The following is a 23,886-nucleotide window of genomic DNA, read 5'->3' on the forward strand; positions in this document are numbered from 1 at the left end:
TCTTGTCTCCCCTATCCTCCAACCCTTTAAACCTTCCTACCCCAAGTATTCCCCCCTCTCTACTTTTATATTACCTATTTTCTACTAACCTCTCTCTTCAGGCAGCCCCTCTCAGGAACCTCTTTCTAATGTCCTGGTTTCTAAAGGTACTCCAAGTTAAGCATACAAAATTACAAGTTAGAAGCCAGGGTCCACGTATAGAGAAGAACATGCAGTGTTTGTCTTTCTGTATCTGAGTTAACTCACTCGATATAATGGTTTCCAGATCCATCCATTTACCTGAAATTTTCATAATTTTATTTTTTCCTCACAGCTTAATAGAATCCCATAGTGTATAGAACATGTAGAATGGTACATAGAATCCCATAGTAGCACATTTTCATTCTCCATCTATCAGCTGATGGACATATAGACTGATTTCATTTCTTGGCTACTATGAACTAAGCAGCAGATAACATGAACAAGCCAGTGCCTCTGCAACAATATGTACAGTCCTTTGGGTATATGGAGTTGACTTGTGTGGTCACAGGATAGTTCTACTTACAGCTTTTTGAGGACTCCCCACACTGTTTTTCTGCAGTGGCCACATCAATTGGTCTTACCACTAACAGTCAACAAGGGTTATCCTTTCCTGACAGTCTCACCAGCATTTGTTATTATTTGATTTCCTGATGATTGCCATTCTGACAGGGATTAGATAGAATTTCAAAGTTGTTTTAAACTGCATCTCCCTGATAGCTAATAATATTGAACACTTCTTTTTTGTTTTGTTTTGTTTTGTTTTGTTTTTTGTTTTTTGGTTTTTTTTTTTTTTGGTTTTTCGAGACAGGGTTTCTCTGTGTAGTTTTGCGCCTTTCCTGGAACTCACTTGGTAGCCCAGGCTGGCCTCGAACTCACAGAGATCCGCCTGGCTCTGCCTCCCGAGTGCTGGGATTAAAGGCGTGCGCCACCACCGCCCGGCTTGAACACTTCTTTTTTATTGAGAATTTTGTATATGTATATAATATTCAAAATCCTTCCACTCCAATTCCTTCCCCAAGTACCCTGTCTCTATTCAATCCCAATGCCACGAGTTATTATTATTATTATTATTATTATTATTATTATTATTATTTGATTATTATTTGAGTCCACCTGGTGCTGCCAGTATGTGCATGGGGCCATCTTCTAGAGCATGGGTAGCCTCTCAGAGACTGCTTCCTTAAAGAAATGGACTTTCTCTCTCTCAGCAGTCATCAACTGCCAATAGTTCCTCAGCTAGGGGTGGAACTTCACAACCGCCCCCTCCACTCTATGCTGAGATTGTTTTCTGGTTTGAGCTAGCTGTCACAATCTTTGTGAGTTCATATATGTATCTTCCTGTTGCATCTAGGAAGCACTGCTTTCTTTTTGTTTTTCTTTTTTAAGATTTATTTATTTATTATGTATACGGTGTTCTGTCTGCATATGTGCCTGCATGCCAGAAGAGGGCACCAGATCTCATGATGGATGGTTGTGAGCCACCATGTTGTTGCTGGAATTGAACTCAGGATCTCTGGAAGAGCAGTCAGTGCTCTTAACCACTGAGCCATCTCTCCAGCCCCAAAGCATTGCTTTCTTAAAGCTGCCTGCTATCTCTGGCTCCTACTATCTTTCTACATGGATCTTAGTACCTTTTCATGTAGATCATTGAACTTTGAGGAGAAAGATGTGATATCTACTTCTCATTTGGGGATGATAACATCTGCACATTGGCCAATTGTGGGTTCTGTGCAGATTGCTATCTACTGCAAGAAGCTTCTCTAATGAAGGTTGAGTGATGCACTGATCTATGAGTAGCAATAGATCATTAAGAATTGTTTAATTGCTACGTCCATTGTGTCTTAGTGACTTTCCTATTACTGCTATGAGACACCATGACTAAGGCAACTTATAGAAGAAAGAGTTTATTGGGGGTTTACAGTTCAGAGGGTGAGTCCATGACCACCATGGTGGGAAGCATGGCAACAAGTAAGCAGGCATGGTGCTGGGGCAGTGGATGAGAGCTTACATTTAATTCACAAGCAAGAGGCAGAGAGAGAGAGGGAGAGAGAGGGGGAGAGGGAGAGGGAGAGGGAGAGGGAGAGGGAGAGGGAGAGGGAGAGAGAGAGAGAGAGAGAGAGAGAAATGGAAATGGTTGGGTTTTTAAAACCTCTAAGCCCATCCCCAGTGACACACCTCCTCCAACAAGTCCACACCTCCTAATCCTTCCAAAATAGTCCCACCAACTGGAGACCAAGTATTCATGAGCCTATGAAAGCCATTCTCATTCAAAATACCACAAATCATAGTAGGTTTCCTCCTACTACTATTTTCCCATAACCTATCTAGCCACGAGTCTTCAGCCTCATTTACAGGGTCAAGTATGGGTTCCATCTTATGAAGCAATACTTAAATCCAATCAAAAAGTAGTTGGTTACTCCCATAACATTCATGCCACTATTACACCAATGGGCATATCTTGCCAGGCAAGTCATTATTATAGTTTTCAGGGTTTGCAGCTGGATGAGTCTGATGATTTCTTTTCTCCTCTGGTGGCATGTATAGCACCTTCTAGTACTCTGAAAGCTAGCCAGTATGGACAAAGCTTTCAGCTGAATACCAGCTAGATTTGTCCATGCTCTATGACTCAAGTATATACACTATAGTGTTTGTAAAGATCAAAGTGGAAAAATGGAACAGGAAAGATTAAAAGGGGTGAGGAACTGGAAGTCAGGGTAGGGAATGTAGGGAGGGATAACTAATAATAAAGGCCTTTTGAAAAACTCATATAGAAACATACTACTGCAGAAGCTTCCTAATATGTACATGTATAAAAAGTTGAAATGGGATTTACTTATGATGGGGGTTCAATGCCTCAACTAGATACCATATGCTACCAAATAAAACCCCAGTACCAGGAATGGGCTACCTCTTTTTGAGTTGTTGGCCAGTGGGGTCACATAGACCCCCCAAAAAATTATAGGTTATTGCCAATCCTATTGGTTACCTCCAGAATTTGAAAAGTAAGACCCTGCTTTTTTGGGCTTTTAAGGTTTTTCCATATAGAATCCTACCTTCTTGGTTAGGTTAAATTAGAGTTTGGTTTGTTGCTACCTTTGCTGTTGTTGTTGATGTTGTTGCTGCTGCTGTTCCTGCTGTTGTTGTTGCTGCTGCTGTTGTTGCCATTGTTGCTATTGTTGTTGCTGCTGTTACTGCTGTTGTTGCTGTTGCTATTGTTGCTACTGTTGTTGCTGCTGTTACTGTTGTTGCTGTGCTGTTGCTGTTGTTGTTGTCTTGGCTATTAGGATTGTTCCCTATTTTCTCTCTCTACGTGTTTGTCATTGGTGTCTAAAAAAAAGCTATTGGATTTTGGATTCCAATTTTGTATCCTGCTACTTTGCTGGATTTTTATTTATTGGTTCAGAGTTTTCTGGTAGCATCTTTAGGGTCTTTTATGTCTAGAGTCATGGTTAACCTGAAAACAGGGGCCCTTTAACTTCCTCTTTTCCAAAATACTGCCAGAAGGTGCTTTCTTGTTTCTGTGCCAAAGTGGAAAGCTAATTCAATGAAGGTGAGTGACCATCACTCCATCATTGGTAGGCAACATCTCACCCCTGTATGCTAAAATACCCTTGGAAGTAACTACCACCCATGGATCCTAGTCCTTCACTTAATGAAAGAATGGGTAGATCAGTAGAATTGAGAGACTGGGGACATAAAGGCACAAAGCCAGTGGAATGTCAACTGAGGAAGTAAAAGATCCCTCTTACCAGAGCCATCAATCTTTGCTACTTTGCCTGCATCAGATCAGTTACCAACAACCAGGAGCAGACAGAACTGAAGAAATCCCCTACAAATGCTTTTGACCATTTGTCTGACTTGCCTCTGTTTTCCCCACAGCCATGGAACTAGGTGTGCAGGAGAAGTTTCTGCTGCAGCCAGCAACAATATCTGTGGAGTCGGCGTAGCATACAACTCCAAGGTGGCAGGTGAGCCAGCCCTGCCAGAGACAGGCACCATGCTAGGCAGCCTGCACCCGGAGCTGTCACATTCTGATCTCCAATCTTACAAGGTCCAGCAAAACTATCCCACTGGGTGGGAACTCTGAGACCCACAAGTGGAGCAAGCATGGGGAATACATTTAATTTTAACCTGCACTCAATATACTTTCAATATTCTTAACCACAAGATGCTGAAAAATAGGCAGATCACGGGCCCATAGCTCAAATGTGAATGGATTTTCATAATTGTAAACATCCATGTAACCAACAAAATCCACCCAGACCCCAAAGCCCTCCTCCTCATGACCCTGTCCCCAGGTATTACCCATACCTACCCAAGCATAACCACAACCTTGTTTTCTGACAGCAAAAAAAAAAAAAAAAATGATAATTTCTGGTATTTAACTTTACATTAATGCAGTCATTACTTGTTTGTTGTTGTTGTTGTTTGTTTGGTTCTTTTTTTTTAAGATTTTAATGCTTGGCCTAGCATATTTCTGGCTAGCTCTTTTAACTTAAATTAACCTGTTTCTCTTTATCTACCTTTTGCCTCAGGGTTTATTACCTTTCTTCCTTCTGTACATCTTACTTTCACTGCTTCTCTGTGTCTGGCTGGCTGGCAGCTGCCTGGCTTCTTGCCCCAGGCACGTTCCTTACTCTCTCCTCCTTCTCTCATTTCTCTCCCCCTTTCTGAGCCTAGATTTCTCCTCCTATTTACTCTGTCTGCCAGCCCCGCCTATCCTTTCTCTGCCTAGATATTGGTCGTTCAGCTTTTTATTAGACCAATTAGATGTCTTAGGCAGGCAGAGTGAAACACGTACAACATATCTTTACATAATTAAATACACATCCTTACATCATTAAACAAATGCAGCATAAACAAAAGCAACACACCTTTCCACAGTTAAAGTAACGTTCTGCAGCATAAGCAAATATAACACATCGCAAAGTTGCTACTTTATCATGTCAGTGTTGGTAGCATTTTAATGAGAATCAAATATATTCTCTAGAACATAAGGAGGTGTGTGAGGATTGCTTTCAAAGATGCTGGGTGGCCTTGAAACTGTTTTGTATAATCCATCACTTCTTTAAGGAGACATGATCCACCTGGCATCTCTTATGAAGCCCCACTGGACCCAATATTTTATACTTTTCTCTTTACGAGACTTAGAGAGAAAGACAGGCAAACTCAGAAGTTTTCAACAAGATGCCTGAGGATGGAATGTTTTCTGGTTGTTTTCAGTTTTGGGTCAAACTGGTTCTGAATTCATTCAAGCTTAGTCACCTAATCTTGTTTTTCTTTCTTTTTAACAATTTTCTTGATAATTTCTTTCCTAGCAATTTATTGAACTGTAAGCCTACTTTGCACTGACACATTTCTAGAGGCCTAAATAAAGCAAATGGACACTCTACAAACCCACCCTTATTTTCAGAGTGCTTGCAGAAACACCTGCCTGAGCTGGGTGCAGGATTTCACAAAAGAATATGCCTGGAGGGGTGGAGGCTGGCTCCATTGATAAAGTGCTTGCCTTTTAAGTACAAGGACCTGAGCTTTATTTTCAGAACCTACAAAAAATTAACAAGCATTATGAACCACAGCAACAACCAGCATGCCATGATAATCCTAAGAGCACAAATTTGAGAGGGGAAAATATTGTACTTATTCAGGCTGACAACTCTGAAAGCTTGTGTGTGTGTGTGTGTGTGTGTGTGTGTGTGTGTGTGTGTGTGTGTGTGTGTTTCACTGAAAATGAACCAAACTCTTGCAGAGAATTTTCCTTAAGGAACTTTCTGTGCTATGGAGGGCTAAAGCACCACCTGGTGATCAGCTGCGGTAATTGCCAGTCTGTGGCATTCTGGAGATGTTCAGTGCCAGGTTAGGGAGGCACTGGTTGAAACACTTGGTGGGTTGATTCAGGCCATCTTGAAAAGAAGAAAGAAAAATGCTTGTCACAGTTTAGTAGCACAGACCTATAATCCCAGAACACGAAAGGCTGAATCAGAAGCATCTTGAAAAAGAACCCAACTTACACTACTTAATGGAATTGTGAAATAGAAAACTAATCTTCTAGGGAGGGCGGGGGGGGGGGGGGGGGATGACCATTAAGCACCTCTTCATTTGCTTCCTGCCTGTTGAGCTCTTCAGTTCATAGACTTTGCTCATGTTTCCTGTTGGTATTTAAGCACTCTTGGCAGGTCATAAATAATTGACCTGCGTTTGTTTAAGTCAGTGCAAACTTTGACACAAAGCCACCAGTCCATCTAGAATCTGCTTTTGTAGATGTAGTGCTAAGTCAACTAGCCGTTCTGTTTTTTCTCCAAACAGAAGCCAGTGTTCCCAGCACCATCTGTGTAATAACTAACCCCCACTTACAGTCATATGCATATGGTGTGTTGTATATTAACTTCCCATACACATATGAATCAATCTCTGGGAAAATGCAACTAGGTAAAACCTCATAAAATATGAATTAGAAAGTATGGCTAGGATTGGATGCTACCCTTGAGGACATATCTTCCCCACTTAGACCACTCAGGCTCAACCAGTCTCTTCTGGAATCAGTCTCACAGACACATTCAAAATGATGCTTCAACAATTCCCAAGGTATTCCTTCATCAGGCAAGTTGACACCTAAAGTCGTCTGTGTCCTGCACGGCCATTTGATCGCTGTTTCTCCCTTGGTGACCACAGTCTTAACAAAGGCAGTATCTGTCTATTTGATCTCACATTAGCACTGAAGAATCCAGACCAGACTCTAGTTCACAGTCTATGTGCAAATTCTATCTTCTGAATACGAGGAAAGAATGAAAAAGAAAGGGAGGGAAGGAAGAGGGAGGGATTCAATGGATAAGCCCACTAAGATACCAATAATCACTTAATGAAAGAATGGGTAGTTCAGTAGAGTTGAGAGACTGGGACATAAAGGCACAAAGCCAGTGGAATGTCAACCAAGGAAGTAAAAGATCCCGCCTACCAGAGCCATCAATCTTTGCTACTTTGCCTGCATCAGATCAGTTACCAACAACCAGGAGCATTCTCCAGACACTCCCAGCTCATTGCTTCTCAAATATGCTATAGGGATGTCTGGGGACCAGACATCAGTAGGAACTGCCCCAGGGTGCAACAGAGACACCAGTCTAGTGAGCCCTTTGCACAGTGCCCTGGCACCCTCCAGGCAGAACAGAGTGCAAGACCACCCACCAACATCCCCTGGTGTTCAGGTGTTGAAAATACAGTGTGTGACTTTTTCTAGGTTCTCATTTTCAAAATCTCAAAATATTGGGACCCAAAAAGACCCTAAAAGTCTAAGTATCCATGGATACTTGCATAATGGCAATTATAAAGCTAATCATACAAATCAACATATTGCCTCTCTGTCAGGCACAGTGCAAAACTCTTGACTCATTTAATAATGCCCTCTGTAGTTCTATCACATTATTATATCTCTATATGACACATGTAGCTGGCAAAATTTAATACAGGGACCACATCTTGGTAAACTGTGAGATCAGTTTTCACCTGGTGTCCCTGCTTAGGAAACTCCAGCTCTACTGATGTAGCTGAATCAGGATGGAATTGCAAGCCTCTGTGACTGGAAACCAACTCCCTCTTCTTGGTTTGTTCCACTCAGGGACACATATGACCCTTAGAAATCCCCTTAAAGGGAGACCTTCAAAGCTGACACTCTCCGGTTCCTGACATCTGTTTTTAAGGACACAGTTGTTGCTACTTCTTCTTTACATAGCCAAGGAGGGAGGGAGGAAGAATTCCAACCAAGCTAGCTCCTTAACAGTATTTGTCTAACATGGAGACTGGTGTCCCAGGCTTATTATTATAGTCTGAAAGTTTTAATCATTTCAAAAGATATCTGATTATTTAATTATTGATATTCCCTTAACCATTTCTTTAATTGTATGAATTTGGAAAAGAAAGACCAATTTTATTTATTTTGTAAATGTCTTTCTTAGGAGTGATTATGTAAGAAAAAAAACAATTCTTTTCTTATTTTTAATTTTCTCTCTTAAACCATATGGGTCAGACTTGAGAGATGGTTCAGAAGATGAAAATGTTTGTCACACAATCCTATTAACCTGAGTTCAGTCCCCAGAACCCAGAGAGGAAGAGGGTAACTGAGTCCTGAAAGTTGCCCTCTGACCTCCACATTCATGTCATGGCATGTGTGTACACACATACATACATCACATGTGCAGACATCATACACACATACACACATGTACACACACATGTACATGTTGCTGGGGAGCTTCTCTCCAGGTCCCATCAAGCCCCGCAGTCCCACAACCCAAGTATAAAATAATCACTCAGATGTTTATATTACTTATAAACTGTATGGCCGTGGCAGGCTTCTTGCTAACTGTTCTTATATCTTAAATTAACCCATTTCTATAAATCTATACCTTGCCATGTGGCTCGTGGCTTACCAGCATCTTTACATGCTGCTTGTCCTGGCCGTGGCTGGCAGTGTCTCCCCCTCCTTCTTCCTGTTCCCCCAATTCTCCTCTCTCCTTGTCCCACCTATACTTCCTGCCTAGTCACTGGCCAATCACTGTTTTATTTATACAGAGCGATATCCACAGCATGTACACACTGAAAAAAGAAGATTGAGAAAAACTGAAATTAAAAATCTATCAGTCTTGCCGGGCGGTGGTGGCGCACGCCTTTAATCCCAGCACTCGGGAGGCAGAGGCAGGTGGATCTCTGTGAGTTCGAGGCCAGCCTGGGCTACCAAGTGAGTTCCAGGAAAGGTGCAAAGCTACACAGAGAAACCCTGTCTCGAAAAAAAAAAAAAAAAATCTATCAGTCCTAAGTAAGCAAATGCGCAAAAATAAGAAAAAAATAAAAATAAAAACCTTCCCAATAACATTCCCTGCTGGTTTGTCAGCCTAACCCTGCTGAACAGTCAAGGTCATGCACAGCCTTGGGGAAATGCTGCCTCCTGCCTTCAGTCCACTTGTGTGGCCCGTGGTGGATGTGCAGGAGGGGACCACAGTGACTCGCAATGAGCCGCCCCCCCCTCATAGCAGCTCCAACACAGGGGTGGAGGAGAAGACAACGTGACATAATCATTTTCACTCTGAGCAGAGTAAAGCAAGTCGGCAGAGAGAACAATGCACACTCGGGCTCTCCAGTTACTTCCACGCCATCTTGGGCTTCCCAGGACGACCCAAAGCAGAGCAGGCCCAGGTGGATTCAGCCATAGCTGCTTTCCTTTTCGAATCAGAGCAGATGGGTTTGCACAGAAGAACAGGAGATGAGATCGCCTTTATCTGATGTTTCCACCATAAAAAAATAAATAAATAAACGAGGAGACAGGCCACGATGGTGTTCGATTTTAGTGTTAATTAAAAACAAAAGGTAATTTTTTTTATTAAGAAAAATTTTCATATCAATCAAAGATCCCCCTCCTCCCACCCCTGCAGCCTCCCCCTCCCAACCCACTCCTCATTCCTTCCTACAAGAAGGTGAGGCCTCACATGGGGAGGTACAACAAAAGATAATTTTAACAAAGATTTTTCAAAGACTATGAAAACCATACTGCTGATCACATAACATGGAATCTCTCCGTCAGCAAATGAATCACTTTCTTATGATCATCATTGTTATTGGCCGGTAACATATAACACCAGTCAGTTTATGTATTTCATATCTGGGTTAGTTTTTTTTTTTTCCTTAAGCAAACCAGCTAAAATCACCATAAGCATCATGACTGATGAGTGTTCAGACCCTAAAACCTGGGTGAGCATGAACTTACTCCTTAGCCTTCGAGGCTGATATTCCTGAGCACAGAAGGTGCCAATCATTGGTCCGGAAGCACCAGGGTGATCTGTACCGGCATGCACTGGTGTCAGATGAGAGAACACTTCCGGTGACAGAAGAATGGAAAGGGTGCTGCTGAAATAAATCCATTACACCCTCGCAGCCCCGGGGAACCAGGCCCATCATGGTGCAAACTAAGCCAGGAGGCAGCTATAGCCTCTAAATGCATGGAAATGGGGGGAAAGACAGAGTACTGTGACTGTTAATGAGGTATACAGACCTGGGGGGGGAGATGGAGGGTAGAAATGCCAGCTATGCAGGCTGTAGCCGTCCTCACCAATGGGGTCATGTCAACCAGTAGAGCTGACTCACAGCTCCTTCGACACTTCTCTCTTCCGGTCTCCCACTACCTGTCCACAGCTCCCAGGGCATTTGGGAGCACAGGAGAGGGGGGGGTCCTCCCTAAAAACCTTCAGATCACTCTGAGCCTGTGTCTTGGCCACTAATCATGCTGTCATTTGCAAAATTAATAATGTATCTCATTCAATTAACGCATGCCTCAGTCCTCCTGAGGTTAACATGATGAAAAGAAATCCCAGGAGCCTGGCCCCAGGACTATGGATGAGTCCAGCTCTCAGTCTGTGACCACCCCTCCCTCCCTCAGTGCTAAAGCAGTCAGATGAACGAATGCACCTCAGCGCTTGGGTTCCTGTTCAGCACAGAGACTCGTGATAGGATAAAGAAGGAGCCAGAGTCGCAAAGAGGAAGAGGGTTGGAGGGGCAGCCATCTGCCCCACACTGACTCTGACAAACCCAGGGCTGCCATCAGACAGCTGGTGGGACAGGCAAGGCCTCCTTTGGCCAGCGTTAAGTACCCCTCGACTTCCTTCTTTTTGAGGTTACCTGCTCAAGCCTGGGTCATTAGTACCAGACAAATTCAAAAGCATATGAGCTTTCTCCTTAAAACAAGAGAACATTGGCCTCTCGATTTATTTGCCACCCACCAAAGCACAAACAATTTCACTTAAAATTTTTTTCTGTTCAGTCTATTCTGTAGCTCAGTGGTCTCTGTTATGCTGTTGCTGGCTTGCTAGGGATCGAGCCGAGGATCATGCATGCTAAGCAAGCACTCTATCACTGAGCTACATCTGCTGTTTTTTAACCTTTGTTTTGGAACAAGATCTCAATTAGGAGCCCGTTCTGGCCTTGAACTACAGTCTTCCTACCTTAGCCTCCTGAGTTGCTTCTCTCAGAGGTGAGCTGCTCAGGCCTGAGTGTCTAGCACTAAGGGAATCTGAAAGCACTCGCGCTTTCTCCTTAAAGCAAAAAAATTACAGGCATGCACCACTATGCCCGGCTACATTTCTTAAGTAAATAGAACAGATATAGCTCCATGGCAAAATGTACTTTTAAACTTTCTTTAAAATGCAACTTCTAATAAGTTCAGACCAGTTCTTAATCTAAATGAGCTTCGTCCAAAAGAAAAGCTATCAATTCATAATTGAATGTTTGTTGGCATAAACGGGTGACCTGGCTTAGGGGTTAAGGCAGAGGCAGAGGGATTAATGGCCATCTATGGCCTTTATTGCTTGTTCTTCTGAACCTGTTATTTATGTTGGAGAAGAAAATCAACTAAAGGAAGTGATAACATCAGACACAGACATTCATTATTAGGAATCCATCAATCTGGAGGTAAATGCCCATGTCCAGCATCATGCTGAGCCCAGAGACAGAGGTAAACACAGTAATGCACCCAGATGCCTTGCTCTCTGGTAAGACATGAAGCACTGCTACCCCTGCGATTGGCCAACAGGGTTCTGGGAGAAACTTTAACCCAAGGATGGGGAGTGGCTTTCACATCACTAAAGAGGGAAGAGAGAATGCCCAGCCTCTTGAGGTAAGGATAGGCCTTAAGAAAGAAAAGAATATCTTGTAAGCTCCTCCTGCCCTAGAAGAACTTGGGTGGCCTTTATTTAAATTAATTTGCATATCACTATAGAAAATGATTTTTAAGAAATAATATCCTTACATAATGATGTCCTTTGACCACAAGTCTTTTCCTATGGCTTCATAGGGACTAAGAATGGAGTGTTTGTATTCAGATTTTGTCTGAACACAGCATAGGCCCTTCACTTCATAATCACTTCTGTTGCTGTAACAAAATACTTGAGGCTGAGTTGTGTATAAAGAAGGTCATTTGGCTCATAGTTTTGAAGGATGAAAGGCCAAGAACAGGGGACCTCATTGGTTCAGTCTCTAGTAAGGATACAGCAGAAATACACACAAGAGTGATTACCTGGTGACAGAAAGGCAGAGAATAGGCAAGTTCAGTTTTGCTTATGTTTTAACAACACATGGTCCCATGTGTACTACATTAATCTCTTCCAAGAGCAATGTTCCCACAATGACATAATTACCTCAGTTCTCATATTGCTGCTGAGTACCCAGGACCCAGCACAAATCTCTAGGAGACACATTCAAACCACAGTAGTCCCCATGGGTAAAGTCAGTTCAGCTTGCCAACACAATGACAAAGCCTTGTAGAGGGCAGTATAGACCAATCAGAAACATCTAGATGATTCAGCTGGCTCATCTCACTGGCTGCTGGTGAGTTAACACTGAAGAGACCTTGTGGTCAGCCAGAGGGTCATATGACCAGTGAGTCTGTCAGAAGCAGAGAAGACAAAGGTCTTTTTTACCTTCCTCCTTGTGTCCCTGTGTGCAGCTCTGATTTGCCCAGTTCAGTCCTAAACATCAGGCTCTTCTCCTTCCTGGCAAGACGATGCCCAAAAGGCATCAAAGAATAACAGGCTTGCGGAGATACCATAATCAGAAGGAAGGGAGTGTGTCGTGCACCCATTCCTGACCATTTATGCTCACCTGCTTAGCTCTGTACTCCCGCACATTCCTTCTAAGCTGTGATGAACTGACAGTGCCTCTTTTTTTAAGTCTCACCTCTTGCATCATCCCTGTCCTCTACTCTCTGCACCCTGAAGCTGCTTGCTAAGTATCAGTTGCTTCCTTTTACTCACAACTGCATTCACCCTAGAAACCTTGGCCCCTGACCACAATGGTCAATTCTGCATCTCTGGAGGCTGGGTTCCCATTTAGAGGCTTAGTAAGGATCACCTTCCATACCATCTCTCCCCATTAAGAATTCAAATATATTTTGTTTAAAGAATAATTTTTTTTCTTCAAATAGTTACTCAAGGAAAGACATGAGTGAGGCCTGAAAAAGAGTGGGTAGGGTGATCTGAGCACCATTTTTTACCCTCAGACTCCACAATGTTCTGAGGGCACTGAAGGTCCCCAGCTCCTCCCAGGACCCAAGCTTTTCTCAGTCTTGTTTCTGTTTATGCCTGTGCACAGGTATCCGGATGCTGGACCAGCCCTTTATGACAGACATCATCGAGGCCTCCTCCATCAGTCACATGCCTCAAATGATAGACATCTACAGTGCAAGCTGGGGCCCCACCGACAATGGGAAGACAGTTGATGGACCCCGAGAGCTCACGCTCCAGGCCATGGCTGATGGCGTGAACAAGGTAAAGACATCCCGGTCACCACAAGGTCCCAGTCCACCCATAAGGTAGGACATGGAAGGTGAAGTGGTGGTGACAATACAGTGGACAAAGTGTCAGGAACGGGTCAAATGTTAATTTAGATCCCGTGGAAGGTAGGCACAGAGTTGGGTTTAGTGGTGCAAGATGTGCATGGGAGGGAATTCCAAGCAATCGTAATGTGAATGAGAGGCAATGGAGTCATAGAAGGTTAGTCAAGAATGAGACCTGACTTTTGTGATAGGGACAGAGGAGAAAGTTTGCAGAAGGCTCTGAGACTGTAGTCCCACTCTGAAGAAGTTTCTGCTGAGTTGGCAGGTTGTCTTCATGTGAAGTTACCCATGCAGAGCAGAAATGGGCCAGCACTGGCATCCTCATGACATGCTCAGGGGAAAGCCAGAAGTAGTCTATAAGCAGTGGGGTCTCTGCCCACACTGGATGGTGGATCCAGGGGCAGCAGCTTCCAAGCAAAGCCCCAGTGCTTCTATGGGAAGAGGTCTGAGCAATGAATTTTGTGGCCATTGATTTCTGATAGTAGCTCAGCAATGGACAGTACCAAAGAAAAGGCACCAAGCTGGAGCCTCCAAAAGGAGAGGAACCAGGAGACACATCTTCATATTTAAAGAAGGGATGCTCCCTCATATTACAGGGCAGGGGTCACCTAGACAGAACACGAACCAGGTTTAGAGAGCACAGCATTCCTGGGCCAAGACCCCATTCCAATCCCTAGTACCCAAGAACCTGTCAACAAATGATTTCACCCAGCCTAGCCTGCTTTGTTGGCTAAAAAATAGTCATATGTGGAATCCTTCAGGGGTTGGGATCATTATGAAATGTAAATTTGGTAAAATATGGTCATAGCACTGAGAGATGCCCACAGTTCCATGAACTGCTGACCCTCAGTCAACTACCCTAAGACCTCATGGCATGAACACAGCCTCTGGAGATGTTGTGGGTTACATCAACCAGGAATTCAGAGAGGGTATATTGGGTGTGCCCTGACTTTTCTCCAGATTCCTGGGGCCCAAAATTCCATAGTACTTGTGGTTTGAGCATCAGTTCCCAAACTGTCTTCACCAGCTGTTTTTGAATTGCTGAACTCAGAGCATGGCCACTGGTGAGCCTTGGAGAGGGAGGTGGTGGGAAGTGCCCTGGATCAGCCCAGCCTGCCTGCTGTAGCCAATACTTCATTTGAGCAAGATTCTAACAAGGGCTGAGGGGTGCTGCTGTCAATGACTTGGGAATCCATGTCTCATAACCCTGAGATACTAAGACCCCAAAATAGCACTTTAAACAAGCACAGTAAACAGAAAGAGTGTGGCAGCTGCTTACATTCTGGGAGCAACAGGGTCACATGGATGTCTGGTGACCAAACTGTATGTCCTGCTTAATCTCGGTGCTGCAGGAGCAGACTTCCAGGTAGCTCAGCCGAAGGACATCCTTTGAGGAGGCAGGAGTGACTGGAGCAATGGGGTGATTCAGGCAGGTCCTCACATCGCTGAGGGAGAGTTGGGCCTCCTGGGTCCCAGATAGCTACAAGATGTACAGAAACCCACACTAGCACTCTTCAGACCAGATGCTTGGCCACCTCATACCTGTTTTCCTTGGCTTCAGAACTCATTCTCTTCAGTCCTTTCTTCTTTCTTGGGACATGTGTTCAGGTTGTGGAGACATCCCCTTCCCATCCTTGCTTATCACAACCTGCAGCTTCTGTTCTACTTGTCCACACTGCTTCCAGGGAAAACTTGGCCCCAAATTAGGAGACACAACTTCCCCAAACCCAAGCTTCAAAAATAATGTGGTTCTGTCTGAAAGGCTCAGAATCTGAAGGGACCAAGGACAATGACATTTCTAACACCATTTTCTCTTCTGCTTGGGACAACTCACAATGGTGGATATTCGGCCTTCCACACCCTCTAAAGGAGGAGTCTCTTGGGTACCACTGAATTCTGCAAAAGATCTAAGCAGAAATATAAGACCATATGTCCCTCTCTGTTACAGAGTTAAATCATGTGCCCAATTCCTCCTCTTGAAGTCTTAACCCTAGGTGTCTCAGAATATAGCCTAATTTGAAATTCTGGTCATTGCAGAAATAATTAGTTAAAATGAAGGTATGTTGAGTGGGTCAGGCCCCTAAGCCAGTATGATAAGAATAAAAATCCTTAGTGATTATCAAAATGGTAGTGTTTGCTCACAGACATGCTCAAAGGGAGAATGTTGCACAAAAAGGAAGACAGAGATCCCCGGACCCATGTGCAAGCCAAGTAATATCAAGATGCTAGGAAATCACCAGAGACTATGGAAGGGTTTGGAAGGGCCTTCCTCCAAGGTCTGGAGAAGAAGCAATTCAGCTGATACTTTAGTCTCAGATAACTAGATTCCAGGGGATTCCAGAGCAGCTAGGAAATTAATTTCTGGTGTTTAGAACACCCTGTTTGTGTTATTTTGTTACAGTAGTCCGATAAAATTAATGCACCTTTCCAATCTTAGAGCAGGCCATCAGAAAGAGGATTAAACCAGACTCTGTAATTGTGGAAAGACCTGGTCACTATTCCAGGTCATCTTGATATCTCCTGGCTATCTCTTTTATAGGCAAGATGGTTGACCACTGATCCAATGACAGTATTTTTTTTCTTCTCTTTCACATACTCAAAAGACCATCTTCCTTCATTCTGCATCATAGTTAAAGAGTAAGCATTCAAAAAATCCACAGAAAACTACAACCAACCAAAATACAGAGTTGTGGAGCCTCGTCCTGATGGACACATCGACAAAACACTCCCACATCTACAGTTCAGAGATCACTGTAGAAGAGGGGGTGGAAAGACTGTAAGAGATAGAGAGGATTGGAAAGTTTGTTGTGAGACTGTCTCCTAGTAACATCAGGACCGCTACCCATAAAGTCTCACCAACATACTGCCTAAACATGAGCTGAACAAGAATGACACCAATAGAACCGTCAATGTGGATAGGGGATTGTTGTAATTTAATCTTAACGACAGAAATGTTCCTGTATGGCCAGTGCCGTGACGAAGCTGCTCCTGATGACGTCACACTGATAACTTGAAATCAGGGATAGAAGTTGGCAAACAGAGCGTTTCCATCCCCCTGCAGAGAGCTTGTTGTTCACCAACACATGCTTGGTTTTCCTTCTGTCTTAAAATGTGCATACCCCACAGTCTCCTGTAAGCAGAGACAGCCTAGGCCTAGTGAGGCTGAAAGTTCCCTTTGGGAGGGTAAAACTGGAATAAAAGCACCTGAAACCCTGAATCATGTGTTCATGCAAAATGATGAGTTTTTCAACCTGAGTCACTACTTATCCTGTGACCGTGGAGGACAGCTTTGCTAAGTAAGCCGTGACCTCCTCATTCCATAGGAGAGCTGTCTCCCTTACATTCAGTACAAGTTTCAAGAGACACAGAGTCCTGGAAGTGAATAGCTTCATGCCATCCACTAAACATCAGTTCCTACACTTGGATGGAGCCTGGTGGGACTCACAAAATGTCCTGTAACAAGGCTGTGGCGATCTGCTGTTGAAATTGAGCCAATCCAAATCAATGTGGAGGACCCTGACATTAGGATGGCACAAGGCAAAGGCCGGCCGATGGGAACTGGTTTCAGAAGGTGGTGTCGATGCCCTGTTTCACATACCCAAGGCTGGAACTCTTGACACATCAGCAGCTTGCTTTCTTGACAAGTGATTCACCGCATGGTTGAAAAAAAAGCAGGCACCCAGCCCAGGGCCAGACAGCAGGAGCCTAGGGGAGCATCCGGCAGGTGTCCATTTCTCCAGCAGACATGGTACGTTTTGGCACCTGAAGCTGGAAGAATCAGGCCAGTATGTGACAAGTGCCCTCTGTCCACATTTGCAATGCAGATGCACTGGAAACAAGGCATCCCTGGGTGGCTCCTGTCAGTGATGTGCTTCCGAATGTCACATCTCAGAGCTGGTCGCTCTCTCTGCTCCTGTATCCGTAACTTCCCCGACTCCACCTGAAAGGCCTTTTCAAATCAATGCTTCTGCAAAATGTGCCAAGATTGCTGAAAAGCAAGAGACAAATCTTCACGACTTACCTTCAGACAACAGCATGCAAATATTTTGAAGAGGAAAGTGCACGATGTGGTGGGAAATAGGTGTCTTCTCATTTGACTTTTCCCCAGCCTGTGGGAACAAGGCTTTGTTTCAAGATAACACTTTTTAGACAGTTCAGAGAATTGTGAAAGTGACAGCATATTATACAGAAGCAAAGGGCTCCTTCTCATTAGTTCGGTTATCTGATTTACTCCAAAGAAAACCCCACCTAGGAAAGATGGCATCCATCCACACACAGAAGTCTGACTGTTAGGCACACAGAGGCAATTCTTACATTTGTCTTTTAATATGAACATCCTGCATATAGGTTTTGTTTGACCAATATAATAACCATAGAAATGACGAGTAGAATAAAGAAGTGGGCAAGAGACCCTTAACAGTGCACACACTGTTTGCCATAGATTTTACCATTCCCAAGGGCCTAGCACCTGCTTCACACATACACATAATTTATCTGAATCTATAGAAATGTCAGTTTGCCTCTTCTAAGTTTTTTCAGTACACTCTTGATGAGGCATCAGAGAACAGGCAGAACAGAAGGAAATGGGGCTGATGACCTATGTTGGTGGTCAAGGGCTTTCCTGGCACACGTAATGCTCTCTGGGTTGATCCCCCACATCAAAGGAAAAGAACAAATTGTTTCCCTGTCCCTTGTTGCAGCCTTGCCTCTTTAACTTGGTAGTATGCATGTTGGGTTTATATTTAAAGTGTTTTTCACAGTATTCCTGGGAAGTTGGTAACCGAGGTCCTGAATGATGAAGTGGCCAGTAATTAATCTCTACCTGTGCTGGCCAGTTTTGTCACCTTGACATGAGCTAGAGTCATTTGGGAAGAGAGAACGTCAATCAAGGAAATGCACACACCCCCAGACTGGCCTGTGGGCAAGCCTGTGCTTCATTTTCTTAATTAGTGACTGATATGGGAGGACCAAGCCCATCATAGGTGCTATACAAAATCAGGCTGAGCAAGCTGTGGAGAGCAAGCCAATAAGCAGCACTCCTCCATGGCCTCCAGGTTCCTGCCTTGAGTTCCTGTCCTGACTTCTCTGGAGGCTGGACTACAAACTGTAAGCGAAAGAAACCCCTGTGAGCTCCCTGGTCACTTTTGGTCATGGTGTTTTATCACAGCAAAAGGAACCTAAATGCGACACAGCCTTAGCTTGAGATCTCCCGAAAGCAAACCCTGAGACAAGGCTTGAGTTTAAGATCTGAGCTGAACTTGAGTTCAACTCAAGTTCAGGATTTGAGCTGATATTATTGGGGAGGCAAAGGGAGTACCAGGCATGAGAAGGGAGGTGTGATGAGAACCAGAGAGGGTCAACTCAGGTTGTGTACTCAAGCCAGCCACCCCATGAGCAATTGAGATCATAGGATACTAGAAATACATGTAGACACACAGTAAAGGTATTCTGTTGGAGTGTAAAGGAGCTAAGACAGAAACCACTGAATGAGATTTACTCCCAGGGTGGCAGTGCACTACTGGTCAAAGCCAGAGGGCAGGTACATGGAGAAGGCTTCAGCCTCTTGGGAAATAGCCCTAAGACAAAGAAATGCCCACATTGACATTTGGAAATTCCCAAGCACGAGGTTCTGAGATCCAAGGGATCTGGGATGACACCATCTGCCATCTGTTATAGTCACAGGAGCAAAATCTAATCAGAGACTTGGAGTCACCACTCTCCAGTAGAGCACTGGAGAGCATATGTTCACTATGTGGATGGACAGATGTGGTCCCTCCAAGGAAATGGATGAGGCAGCAGACAGGCCACCAGAGAACACAGCATCATGTCTTCCAGCATCTTCTTTTCCTCTGACAACCAGAAGAAGAATCCAGAGAGCATGAGAGAACCTTGATGGTAACAGAGGACTCATGAGGCTCTTCTCCCACATGAAGGGAAAACAGCCACCCAGGACAGCCTGGAACATTTTGACTGGCTCTAACGACTGTATCTCAGCCCCTTATTAATCTCTTCTCAGGACTTCAACTAAAGAGAGCAAATAAGTTATGAGTAGTTAAAGACCCGCTGCAGGAATTCTCTGTGGTGCTGATGAGACTGAGTGCTGATAGATCATCCTTGGGGCAGGTGGAAGATTGGGGAGCAGGGCACAAGTGTCAGGTTTCTGCACTAGAATATATGAAGATGATGAGCCACTTGTCAAGAGAGTGGCTCAAACGCCACCATCCCGCAGCGGGGAGTAGCTGGCTGGGGAGAAAGTGATTAATCAGGTGTGGGTCAGGCAAAGCCCTGGTGCTGCTTGCTGAAATTTAATCAGAGTGTGGGTCAGATACAGCGGCAGCAGCGCCAGGGCCTCAGCGGGCGATGGATGCCTCCTGCCACAGAGGACTCAGAGGCACTGGGCCAATGAAGGCTCACATTGGGGCAAGGGCTGCTTGGCATGAGGCCAGCAACTCAGCCTCCGCAGTGGTTCACATACTATTAACAATCCTTCCCTTTGTTTCTGAAAGAAATGGAAGAAGGCATAGGCTGTAGGATCAAGGAGTTCACAGTCATTTTCAGCAACTTAAGGAGTTCAAGGCCAGCCTGGGCCACATGAACCCCTGTCAGAAAGGGTAGATTTGCCTATCATGTGCAAGACCCCAATCAATCCTCAGCACCATAAAAACAAAAATATTTTATATTGGCATTTATTATTTATAGATGTTAACACTATAGTCATTATAAAGTCATTATGTAGATGAAGAATCTTCAAACATGCCTTCCTTCTCCTCAGAAATTCCTTCTTTTAGTAGCTCCACCTAAGTAAACAGAGATAACAAAACATACAAAATTGCATTCGTTTTAAAAATTGGAGTTTTTAAAAACTAGAAATAATCCTCTATGTATGACTAAAAAGGAGAGAATAAACTGCTAAATGCTTATTCAATAAGACTAATAAAACATAATATAGAATACTATTAATCACGTGAGTAAATGTTAATTATATAATAGTAAAACTCATTTTTAAGTAGGCCAAGTAAAATGAATCTATTTTATCCTGGGTTCATTTCGGAAGCTATTCTAATACTTTGCCTCTCTATATAAAACTATCAGGAATCCACAAAATCACACTAGGAGTCATTTATTCACAGGTTATAAAGAATTTCTATTTTCCTCTCCATATGTATTTCAATAATTCTACATTGCATGCAATTTTCACAATAAAAAGTTAAATATTTTTTAAAGCATGTTAATGTACTAAAATGTCAAGGTGAAAACCAGAGATGGTCGTACACCCTTGCAATCCCAGCATTTGAGAGGCTGGGGCAGGAGGATTTCTGTGAGTTCAAGGCCACAAGACCAGGGTAGGCTACAAAGTAAGGCCTTCCCTTTCATTCAGTGTCAGCTGCTCTGCAGCCCAGTGCCTGCCCACGGCCTCATTCATGCATTTGTGATGAACTGGAAGGTAAACTAGAGACCGGCTGGCACAAGGAAGCCCTTGCATGGTCTGGGAGCTCTTGGCTATCAGCTGGGGCAGTGAATTTGGCTGGGCTCTTGACAGGCTAAGTCAGATTCATTGCCCTGTATAAGCAAGTTCTGAGAGATAGCAGAGAGCAGTACACGGTTCTTTCAGTCTTGGGCTTAGAATCTTTGCCCACTTAATGTCGCTCACATTTTGATGGTCAGATCAAGACATGAAGCCAGTCAGGAGCCCAGGAGTAGGAAAGAGACCCCCTTCTCCTCTTGAGCAAAACTGCAAAGTCACATTACAAAGGGTGTTGATACATGGGATTATGCAAGTAGAGGTCACAATGACACCCGCTACGCCAAGGTGCTTCCTTCTATCAAGGTTGCTTCCCCCACTGGCAGCCTGCTCAGGGACTTGTAAGGGAGAGTTATCGCAGTATTAAGCCCAATCTGAATCTGAGTCTGTGACCCTCCATGCCAACATCAGGAACCATCTGTTTCCTCTTTGTCCTGGTTTCCAAGAGCAGTTGTTTATTTTGATGGAGTCTTTCAGTTGTATAGATTTATCAAGAATCTGAAGACAATTACCAGTTTGTGGTCAAACAATTATCTGTGGACTTACTGACTCACTCAGTCACAAGCTAATCAATTCCCAGTCCTATTAGAAGAAATTCAGAATGCCACTTCTCCTTGTCAAGAAGCAGACAGAGCTTGGAGGTCAACCAGTCCCTTGTTTCCTAATGACCTCTCCACCTTAAACCACTGAATCAGAACCACAGACCCCTGGTGGCCACGCGGGGCTTTTCTCTGTCTCCCCCTACACACACTCTTCTTTTTCTTTCTCTCCCCCTTCCTCCCTCTTCCTCCCCCTTCCCTCCTCTCTTCCACTCCTCCCTTTAGAACAGTGGTTCTCAACCTTCCTAAAGATGTGACCCTTTAACACAGTTCCTCATGTTGTGGTGACCCCCCCAACCATGAAATTATTTTCATTGCTACTTCATAACTGTAATTTTGCTACTGTTATGAATTGCAATGTAAATATCTGATATGTAGGATATTTGATATGTGACACCCCCCCACAAAGAGGCTGAGACCCACAGGTTGAGAACCACTCTTTCAGAGGGTCATCTAGACACCCTACACCAATGTAGCAGTAGCGCCTGCGTTACCGCTAACCGTTCACCATGTCTGAGCGAAGGGCTGCGGATTAAAAAATAGAGACAAGAGACAGCGAGTCATTCGTACGTTTGGATGTCGAATGCCGTTTATTGAAAGAGGGAGGAAACCTTAAATACAGGCTTACAACACAAATGGAGGATCCCCTGAGGGCAGAAGTTCGCTACCAATGGTCTACATTCTAGACCCAAAGTTCTGCATTCTTGCATCTAAGTTGTTTACACCAAATACAGGATGCACCTAAGTTGTTTACATCACAAGCAGGATGTAGGAACAAAGAACCTCCGGTAAGCTCTCCGATGATCCTAAGCCGAGAAGGACACCGGCAGGGAATCTGAATAGGAAGGACACCTGGTCAGGCAAGCAAGGCAGCAGCCACTCACAGTCGGGGGTCAGGGCCCATGGCGCCCACACACCAAGTTATGGAGAAAGGGGAGCTTGTCCCCCTGACCCTCACTTCCCACACTGCATGGCTACCCTTCACTCCACTTTCCCACCCAGCCCTAGCCTCACTTCATTAAGGATAGCCGAGAAAAAAGTAAGAAGCAAATGACCTAATCCTGAGAAAGGCAGACAAGAGAATACTCACAGAGGGCAAGGAAAGATAAAAACACTAGGAGCATGGATCGAACAGGAGCACTACTGACTCGAGTCATGTATAATACAGCTTGTCTTCTGTAACCAATGACCAAATGAGATAACTACCATGCCATCCTCTTGAGTTCAGATGTCATTGGCTATTTGTTACTTCTCCACATTAAGCTTTATTCCTAGAGCTGGTCCCTTGCACAGGTCAAATGGCATGTAGCATTTCCACTAGGATATATACACACATGTAAGATTTGTATATCATACTGGTTAAAGATAAACTTTATTTCTATATCTACATATATATCTTATGTAGTTTAATATAATCATAGCCATGTACAATTAAATTTCACTGAATACTTACATGTAAGAATAAAATCACAATGATTGCCCCAGGGAGTTTTAACTTTTCTTTTCTGTATACTTTGATACTTTTTATAATGAGAATATACTACCTTTACAGCATTTTGAAAACCAATTCATTAGTAAATTTTAAGACTTTTTAAAAATCAATTTATTGGTAAATTTTAAAGCAATGTTCTAGCCTCTGTTGGCCTGCTATTCTCAGCTAAAATTACAAATTCTGGTGAGTATGTTATATCATTCTTGGAGAAGGGTCATTTCCACTATCTTCCATTGGATGAATGTAGTTTCCATCCCAGATAAAATGAAAATTCAGTTACTTGATTGCATAGTGGCATTAGCTCAAATCCTGACCCTCCCTAGGCCAAGACCTTACCTGGGCAGGAAACCCTCCCCCAACCCCAGGCCAGAACCCTGCGGCTCCTGGTTCCTTGATGTTGGACTTGAAACTACATCTTCCTTGCTCTACCAGGGCCGTGGGGGCAAAGGCAGCATCTATGTGTGGGCCTCCGGGGATGGCGGCAGCTACGATGACTGCAATTGTGATGGTTATGCTTCAAGTATGTGGACGATCTCCATCAACTCAGCCATCAATGATGGCAGGACCGCCTTATACGATGAGAGCTGTTCTTCCACATTGGCGTCCACCTTCAGCAATGGAAGGAAGAGGAATCCCGAGGCTGGTGTGGTATGTGTGAGCTACTTCCTGTCCAGTTCCTTACCAGCCAGGGGCCCCTCTGTGGCAGACTGATCTCTCAACTGCACCCTATTCCTTTTATAAGTTAGCACACCTTCTGAGAAGAAGGTCCAATTTCTCCATGTTGAATTGTGCTTAATTAAGGTGGAGACGGACACTTTGCAGATGGGAAGCAAGATGGACTTGAAACTACACCTTCCTTGCTCTACCAGGGCCATGGTGA

General features: G+C 44.0%; 1 protein-coding gene across 1 annotated transcript in view; it reads left to right on the forward strand.

Moving 5' to 3' along the window:
- Window positions 1-23,886, forward strand: part of Pcsk2 (proprotein convertase subtilisin/kexin type 2) — a 246,580-nt gene that overhangs the window by 204,376 nt on the left and 18,318 nt on the right. The window contains exons 7-9 of the mRNA XM_006983689.4: window positions 3,901-3,989; window positions 13,150-13,325; window positions 23,439-23,654. Coding sequence (XP_006983751.1) covers window positions 3,901-3,989; window positions 13,150-13,325; window positions 23,439-23,654 — 481 coding nt within the window. The remainder of the gene's footprint in view (window positions 1-3,900; window positions 3,990-13,149; window positions 13,326-23,438; window positions 23,655-23,886) is intronic.

Source organism: Peromyscus maniculatus, chromosome 4 (genome assembly GCF_049852395.1).
Source record: "Peromyscus maniculatus bairdii isolate BWxNUB_F1_BW_parent chromosome 4, HU_Pman_BW_mat_3.1, whole genome shotgun sequence".
Taxonomy (NCBI): Eukaryota; Metazoa; Chordata; class Mammalia; order Rodentia; family Cricetidae; genus Peromyscus; species Peromyscus maniculatus.